General features: G+C 40.0%; 1 protein-coding gene across 1 annotated transcript; it reads left to right on the top strand.

The window, feature by feature from the left end:
• Window positions 1-2,780: 2,780 nt before the first annotated feature.
• LOC112248691 (U3 small nucleolar ribonucleoprotein protein IMP4-like) lies at window positions 2,781-7,529 on the top strand. Its single transcript, XM_024417933.2, has 9 exons — window positions 2,781-2,886; window positions 3,278-3,386; window positions 3,525-3,608; window positions 3,859-3,968; window positions 4,150-4,282; window positions 6,134-6,288; window positions 6,394-6,488; window positions 6,631-6,704; window positions 6,924-7,529. The coding sequence occupies exons 1-9, from the start codon at window positions 2,794-2,796 to the stop codon at window positions 7,034-7,036; spliced, it is 966 nt and encodes a 321-aa protein (XP_024273701.2). The 5' UTR covers window positions 2,781-2,793; the 3' UTR covers window positions 7,037-7,529.
• Window positions 7,530-8,894: the final 1,365 nt, after the last annotated feature.

Raw genomic sequence — 8,894 nt, 5'->3', positions numbered from 1 at the left:
CCACAGTAGTCTTGCCTAATATAGAGAGAACTGTTTTTTCTTTTTTACATAGTTAGGTTGACTTGTGATTTAAAAAAAAGGCAAACAGATAGGCTCAGTAGCAGCAAGGTCATTGTACACTGAACAAAAATATAAACGCAACAATCCCTAATCTATGGATTTCACATGACTGTTGGTCACAGATTTGTTTTATTTGTATTATTTCACCTTTTTTAACCAGGTAGGCCAGTTGAGAACAAGTTCTCATTTACAACTACGACCTGGCCAAGATGAAGCAAAGCAGTGCAATAAAAACAAAAACACAGAGTTACACATAAACAAATGTACAGTCAATAACACAATAGAAAAATATATGTACAGTGTGTGCAAATGCAGAAGAGTAGGGAGGTAAAGGCAATAAATCGGCTACAGAGCCGAAATTATTACAATTTAGCATTAACACTGGAGTGATAGATGTAAAGATGATGATGTGCAAGTAGAGATACTGGGGTGCAAAAGAGCAAGAGGATAAATAACAATATGGGGATGAGGTAGTTGGGTGTGCTATTTACAGATTGGCTGTGTACAGGTACAGTGATCGGTAAGCTGATTTGACAGCTGATGCTTAAAGTTATTGATGGAGATATGAGTCTCCAGCTTCCGTGATTTTTGCAATTCCAGTCATTGGCCGCAGAGAACTGGAAGGAAAGGCGGCCAAAGTAAGTGTTGGCTTTGGGGATGACCAGTGAAATATACCTGCTGGAGTGCGTGTTATGGGGGGGTGTTGCTATGGTGACCAGTGAGCTGAGATAAGGTGGGGCTTAACTTAGCAAAGGCTTATAAATTACCTGGAGCCAGTGGGTTTGGCAATGAATATGTAGTGAGGGCCAGCCAACGAGAGCATACAGGTCACAGTGGTGGGTAGTTTATGGGGCTTTGGTGACAAAACGGATGGCACTGTGATCGACTACATCCAGTTTGCTGAGTAGAGTGGAGTATTTTGTAAATGACATCGCCAAAGTCAAGGATCGGTAGGATAGTCAGTTTTACGAGGGTATGTTTGGCAGCATGAGTGAAGGAGGCTTTGTTGCAAAATAGGAAGCCGTCTAACAAGACACCTAAGTATTTGTAGTTGTCCACATATTCTAAGTCAGAACCCTCCAGAGTAGTGATGCTAGTAGGGCAGGCTGGTGCGGGCAACAATCGGTTGAAGAGCATGCATTTCGTTTTACTAGTATTTAAAAGCAGTTGGAGGCCAGGGAAGGAATGTTGTATGGCATTGAAGCTTGTTTGGAGCTTTGTTAACAGTGTGCAAAGGAGGGCCAGATGTATGCAGAATGGTGTCGTCTGCGTAGAGGTCGATCAGAGCATCACCAGCAGCAAGAGCAACATCATTGATAGATACAGAGAAAAGAGTCGGCCCGAGAATTGAACCCTGTGGCTCCCCCATAGAGACTGCCAGAGGTCCGAACAACAGGCCTTCCGATTTGACACACTGAACTCTATCTGAGAAGTAGTTGGTGAACCAGGCAGTCATTTGAGAAACCAAGGCTATTGAGTCTGCCGATAAGAATGAGGTGACAGAATCGAAAGCCTTTGTCAGGTCGATGAAGACGGCTGCACAGTACTGTCTTTTATCGGTGGTGGTTATGATATCGTTTAGGATCTTGAGCGTGGCTGAGGTGCACCAGTGACCAGCTCGGAAACCAGATTAGTAGGGGGTAGCCAGGGGGAAAGCATGGCCAGCTGTCGAAAAATGCTTGTTGAAATTATTGATTGTCGTAGTTTTATTGGTGGTGACAGTGTTTCCTGGCCTCAGTGCAGTGGGCAGCTGGGAGGAGGTGCTCTTATTCTCCATGGACTTTACAGTGTCCCAAAACTTTGTGGAATTAGTGCTACGGAATGCAAATTTCTGTTTGAAAATGGTCACAGATACCATTAAAAAAAATAGGGTGTGGACCAGAAAAACAGTCAGTATATGGTGTGACCACCATTTGTCTCATGCAGCGTGACACATCTCCTTCACATAGAGTTGATCATGCTGTTGATTGTGGCTTGTGGAATGTTGTCCCACTCCTCTTCAATGGCTGTGTGAAGTTGTTGGATATTGACAGAAACTGGAACACACTTTCGTACACGTCGATCCATAGCATCCCAAACATGGTCAATGGGTGTCTGGTGAGTATGCAGGCCACGAAAGAACTGGTATATTTTCAGCTTCCAGGAATTGTACATGGGGCTGTGTGATGTAAACAAATTTGTGCCCCAAATTTGAGAGAAATAAGATTTTTGTGCATATGGAACATTTCTGGTATCTTTTATTTCAGCTCATGAAACATATTTTTGTTCAGTGTAGTTTTGTGTTTTTATATGAGGCTCTTTTTCTATTACAAATTCACTTTAGTTTCATTTAGTTTTCAGACCCGATTTGCTAGTTTTCATTTAGTTTTAGTTCAAAATGTGGTTTTCCTGCCTGCAGGTGTCGATAGTTTGCAGGTAGACATATTTGGTGAGCAACGAACGTATTTTGACATTATAACGCTTGCAGAGCTGGTGAATTGTCGGTTAAATTGTCGTTTTCTGTGCAGAGAGGAGGTGACGTCATATTAGAAACATATGGCTTATTTAAACATTTTTCTGAGATCTGGGAAAATAAAAAGAGCTAATGAATCGAATATGCAAATGTGAAATGCATTTTCCGTGTATGTTCATGGCTTGTACTTGGGACTTTTACTTTGATAGCTCGTATTTGGGGCTTTTATTTTGAAACGTCTATCGTCCAATCTTCTTGCCAGTTTCGCACACTCCCATTGGATGTTGGCTTATCCAATGAAAAGAATGTTGCTGACTTCCTCGCAGTTGTCGGTGTGTGTGGTTGTGAGTGCGTGCAATCCAATCAACAAAATGGTAACTCCATGGAGTATTTGTTTAGCTTTTCAAAACTTCGTATCAGCTTGAAGCATCTGATTATTTAGCTCCAGAGTGTTGTAAAGAAACAGATATTGTCTGGTTGCTGATCCAGGTTACCATGCTACATTATTAGCTAGTTTGCTAGCTAAATACTGCCAGATGGGCATGTTGGATTGATGTAATTCCGATTTCACTAGTACTGATCTTGGATTATAGAGTGGTCTTTCTGAGCAATTCTCGTGTTTGATTATTCTCGTGTTTTTTCCCCCTGCAATGCTTGTGTGTCCGATTACTATTCTGTATCATTTCTGAGCCATAATGAACAGTACAATGCTGATAGTCAGCTTTCTACTGTTCATCATGGTGTGTTTCTCTCTGATGATTGTAGCTTCGTCGAGAGACGAGACTGAGACGGGGGTACCTGTATAGGAAGTCCCAAGAGGACAGGGTGCGGACGATTGAGGAGAAGAAACAGAAGCTGAAATCTGCTCTTGATGGTGAGGACTGTATGTAATGGAGGAGATTGGTGGGAGGATGAACAATCTAAAAGACCTTGACACTTTTTAAAATGGCAGCACTAACAAATTACAATTTGGGTACCTGTAAAAGTCATTGACTTTTGTTTTTCCCTACAGACAATCGTCTCATCCCTACTGAGGTTCGCAGAGAAGCTGTACAGTTACAGAAATTGCTGGAGTATGATGATGATGGAGCAGAAGGTTTGTTTCTGCACATCAACATTTAAACGACACCCCATTCCCTATATAGTGCACAACCGTTGACCACCGAGACACTAGGTTCGGGTCAAAAGTATTGAACTATATATTGTATAGGGTACCCTTGGGACGCATCCTCAGTGTTGTCTTGTTTATGATGTTGACAACACATCTCATGGAAAAGCAGCCTTACCACAGTTTCCCATAAAAAAATGTTTGCAAACAGTGACTGAGAGATACTCTGTGTGTGCAGGTGTCAGCTCTCACATGGATGATGAGTATAAATGGGCTGGAGTGGAGGATCCAAAGGTCATGGTCACAACATCAAGAGACCCCAGCTCTCGACTCAAGATGTTTGTCAAGGTATGTTCATTTATGTCTCAATTCTTATTCAATTTCTATCCTCTGCTCCACCTCTATAACAGAGCATATTGTAACCAGGAAAAATAATTCCCAAAGAAGGAGCTAACAGACAGTATAATAGATTAAGTTTTAAACCAGTAATAATGACTCACCCTCAATTTTTGCTGACGTGCAATGACAGGAGGTGAAGCTGATCTTCCCTGGGGCTCAGCGTATGAACAGGGGAGGTCATGAAATTAAAGCTCTAGTACAAGCCTGTAAAGCCAACAATGTTACAGACCTGGTCATCGTTCATGAGACTAGAGGACAGCCAGGTAAGCCCATCTAGGCGTATAACAATCTTTTTTTTTTTTCAATAAATTTGTATTTATTTATTTCCACACATACAAAACAATATGATCCGAGTTTAAAAGGCAAATTAAACTTGCCTGCGCAGAAGTGGTTTAAAAAAACGTAGGTTTTCAGAAGGGTCTTGGATGATTGGAAGTGTTGGGCCAGAGGCCGAGAGGTCGCTGGTTTGGGTCCCTGCGTCTACTGGGTGGGCGATCTTTCGATGTGCCTTTGAGCTGGGTGCTTGACCATGATTGTTCCCATGAGTTACTCTGGATGGGATTCTTTGCTAAATGACTAAAATGTAATGTATATGTTGAGGGGCTTCACAACAGGTGGATTTTATGTTTTAAAATTCAATAATACTTTTTTTTAACTGAGGGGCTTGCAAAGCACCTCCCAATTTCAAATGTTTAATTAACCAACTATAATAATCTCGAACCATCTATTACCAACACCAAATGATTATAGCCATAGCCTGGTTCAAGTCTTTTTATGCTCTTTCTAACTCCATTGCTGTCATTGTCAACATGTTTGGTATGACAATTCTATAAGGACTTGATAAGAGAGCAGAAACAGACTGGCACCCAGGTTATCATATCCACGTGTAGCCGATGTGAAATGGCTAGCTAGTTAGCGGTGGTGCGCGCTAGTGGCGTTTCAATCAGTGACGTCACTTGCTCTGAGACCTTGAAGTAGTGGTTCCCCTTGCTCTGCAAGGGCCGCGGCTTTTGTGGAGCGATGGGTAACGATGCGTCGAGGGTGACTGTTGATGTGTGCAGAGCGTCCCTGGTTCGCGCCCAGGTTGGTTCGCTCTATACTGTTACACATGCACATTATATATGGATATACACACTACCGGTCAGAAGTTTTAAAACACCTACTCATTCAATATTTTTTCTTTATTTTGACTATTTTCTACATTGTAGAATAATAGTGAAGACATAAACTATGAAATAACACATATGCCAAAAGTGTGCAAAGATGTCATCAAGGCAAAGGGTGGCTATTTGAAGAATATAAAATATATTTTGATTTGTTACACACTTTTTTTGGTTACTACATGATTCCATATGTGTTATTTCATAGTTGTGATGTCTTCATTATTATTCTGCAATGTAGAAAATAGTAAAAATAAAGAAAAACCCTTGAATGAGTAGGTGTTCTAAAACTTTTGACCTGTAGTGTATATATTTTTTTGCAGGCTGGAATGCATCAATCCAAGTAAAAACAAGCAGCACTGTAAAAACAATCCAAGCAGCACTGTAAAAACAATCCAAGCAGCACTGTAAAAACAATCCAAGCAGCACTGTAAAAACAATCCAAGCAGCACTGTAAAAACAATCCAAGCAGCACTGTAAAAACAATCCAAGCAGCACTGTAAAAACAATCCAAGCAGCACTGTAAAAACAATCCAAGCAGCACTGTAAAAACAAGCCAAGCAGCACTGTAAAAACAATCCAAGCAGCACTGTAAAAACAATCCAAGCAGCACTGTAAAAACAATCCAAGCAGCACTGTAAAAACAATCCAAGCAGCACTGTGATAGGTTTAATCCTGTGTGTATCTGTACCTAACATCCTTAAAGCTTTACTCTGCTTCATATCTACATCACTAAAGTCATATTAATGCTTATACATCTACACACGCCTTTCACACTTTCTCTCAACTTTTTAATTGTTAGTTTATTTGAATTTTTTAAATTTATGTTTTAAGGCAAAATATCTTTTGTATTTGAAATATTATTTCTCGCTTATAGAAAAAGTTCCAAAGATATCCAAAACCGTATCAAGGGAACTTTAAAATAACTAATTTTATATTGTGTGAACTGTATAGATGGGCTGGTGGTGTGCCACCTACCTTTTGGACCGACTGCGTACTTCACTCTTTACAATGTGGTAATGAGACATGATGTGCCGGACATTGGAACCATGTCTGAAGCCTACCCCAACCTCATCTTTCACAACTTCTCCTCACGACTTGGCCAGAGGGTGAGAAACTTGGCACTTCACAATTCTCAATAAATGTTTACCCTGCTACTGTTAGTGCATCCAAAAGTTTCTGACACCGACTGTAAGTAAATCTCTCTTCATCAGGTTTCCAATATCCTCAAGTATTTGTTCCCAGTGCCTAAAGAGGACAGCAGACGGGTTATCACATTTGCCAACCAGGAGGATTTTATATCTTTCAGGTGAGTAGAGGGATGCTTTGAAAGAGCTATTTGCGAACATGTACCTAATCTTGGGCAGACAGGTTGACTGTAGACTCCTTCAGGTAGCGGAATGTAGTTACACATTCTTATTTACTTAAGTAAGGACCTATTTTTATTGCAGACATCACACTTACAAGAAAACGGACCACAGGAACGTTGAGTTGTCAGAAGTCGGGCCCAGATTTGAAATCAAATGTAAGTACAATGTTTTACCTTTCTCATCATAAGCAACACCATGTTTTTGAACAATGTGTAATTTTGGATTAATTGCAGTTTTACCTTTTCCTGCACTGCTCCCCCTATACATTTAGTGTTGTTTTAAAAAATATATATATCTTGTGTGTATTGAGAATGCATACGCAAAATTGTAATTGTTATATTATAATCTAGTGATAACTGTTTTTCTGTCTGTAGTGTACATGATCAAGCTTGGTACCCTAGAAAATGAGGCTACAGCGGACGTTGAATGGCGCCACCACTCATATACACACACTGCCAAAAAGAGGAAGTTTCTCAGCATGGAGTAACATTAGCCACGTCTCAGTGTGCCCCTCTCATTGACAGGCCATGGCCAAAGCAGCCTAACCACATAGTAGTCTAATGTGTTTTCAGTTTTACACACCATACCTCAGATTTGTATTTCATGGAAATATGGCATCAGACATTGAATAATTTCATTGAAACAGACTCTACCAGAGAAGTTATGTATACTACGATTTTCCTAACTCCAAATTGGACTATTTTCCATGAAATTAACAGAACTAAAGAAAAAAATATTCTTCATAACAAGGCTATTGTTGGCTTTGCTATATGTCTGATGTTTTAGTTATTTACCTATTTTTCAGGGGGCTACAAAAACACTCTACTTTTTTTTAAATGGCTAAAATGTACATTTTTCCTTTATCAACCTCACAATATTATAGACGTAGAATTTTGTTCTACATTTGCACTGTATCTGAGGTAGTGACTTGCCCAGAGATGAACAATATGTCAAAATAAAAACAGTTCAGTTGGTTTTAACCTTGTTTTTCCTTGCTCTTATGATACATACCACATTACTGTTGTTAATTTGAATCATACATACAATCTGAACATTTGCCTTATCACAGGATGCGTTGGTGGTCGGTGCCGTTTGAGGATGTTTATTTTTTATGAGCATGACCTTATTTCTATTACAGCATGTAGGATGACTGTCATTCATATTCCATTCACCCACTTCAATATAACAGGTTTAGGCTACTACATGATACTAGATTTTTCCCTATGCGGTTCCTTCAACCTAGCCTATGAATGAAAGTTTTCAACGTAGGTACACACCGATCTAGGGTGTAATCATTAGTCCAACAGTTGCAAATGAGTTTTTATTGGGCAAATTCAGATATGATTATCCCCGTTCCATTTGCTTCTGTTAAAGAAACATTTTTCAACCGAATTGGTGGAATGAATACACCCCTGATCAAACACAAACCGTTAACTCTCATAGCCACATATAAACACCTCATTGTATACCTTCTTGCATCTACGCACTCTCCTCTTACCTTTTCCCTTCACTTGTGGACTAAAGTGCACAACACATCAGCTGTCCATGACCAGGCGAAAAAACCTTTCCAAGCCAAACCTTCATATCATAAACGCTACACACAGCCTACATCGTCACCATATTAGCTAAAGTAATGTCAAGGTTAACATAGTTAATAAATATAGCGTGTTAGTAAACCTGCTACAATCATGCAGCACAGTGTACAGATAGTAAGCAGTTTAGCAGGAACACCGGTGGCAATACATTAGTAAAACCAAAAGCTTACCTTGGAAGAGTTCCAATGTTGGATAGTCATCGCCAGCTAGCTAACATAGCGTCCCGCTGTTTGAGCCAGGTGTTTGAGTAGGCTAAATTATCCAGCTAAGTAAGTGAAAGTGAAAAACATTTTGAAATATAGCTATCTCTCTTGCTCCTTCATTTTTGAAGTTATTCATTTGTTCAAAACTGTTAAACTATTGTCGTTGTCTTTGAGTCAGCTACTCACCACATGTTATGCACTGCAGTGCTAGCCATCTGTAGCTTATACTTATGCTAGATTCATTTTGATCCTTTGATTGGGTGGACAACATGTCAGTTCATGCTGCAAGAGCTCTGATAGGTTGGAGGATATCCCCTGGAAGTTGTCATAATTACTGTGTAAGTCTATGGAAGCACCCAATACACTTGCAATATCGATATAATCAACAACTATTATCAGAAATCAAACAATATGAATCAGACAGTGAGGCGCCGCCAGATCCACTAGTTGGTCAGAAGGTTCAATGTTCCATATCGTGGTGTAGATGTACTGTAGATTGAATTGAACTCAATAAATGTCCTTCCCTTCTATGGGTCATAATAGCCGG

The sequence above is a fragment of the Oncorhynchus tshawytscha genome, linkage group LG04 (assembly GCF_018296145.1).
Source record: "Oncorhynchus tshawytscha isolate Ot180627B linkage group LG04, Otsh_v2.0, whole genome shotgun sequence".
NCBI classification, from domain to species: domain Eukaryota; kingdom Metazoa; phylum Chordata; class Actinopteri; order Salmoniformes; family Salmonidae; genus Oncorhynchus; species Oncorhynchus tshawytscha.
Note: the sequence above shows the minus strand (reverse complement) of the source record. Positions and strands in the feature narration are given on the sequence as shown.

Bases quoted from the DNA above. Each gene is read 5' to 3' on its own strand.
- LOC112248691 (XM_024417933.2), top strand. From the start codon at position 2,794: ATGTTGGCTTATCCAATGAAAAGAATGTTGCTGACTTCCTCGCAGTTG. The intron at 3,609-3,858 runs GTTTGTTTCTGC...CTGTGTGTGCAG, and splicing joins TGATGATGATGGAGCAGAAG to GTGTCAGCTCTCACATGGAT. The intron at 4,283-6,133 runs GTAAGCCCATCT...TGAACTGTATAG, and splicing joins TGAGACTAGAGGACAGCCAG to ATGGGCTGGTGGTGTGCCAC.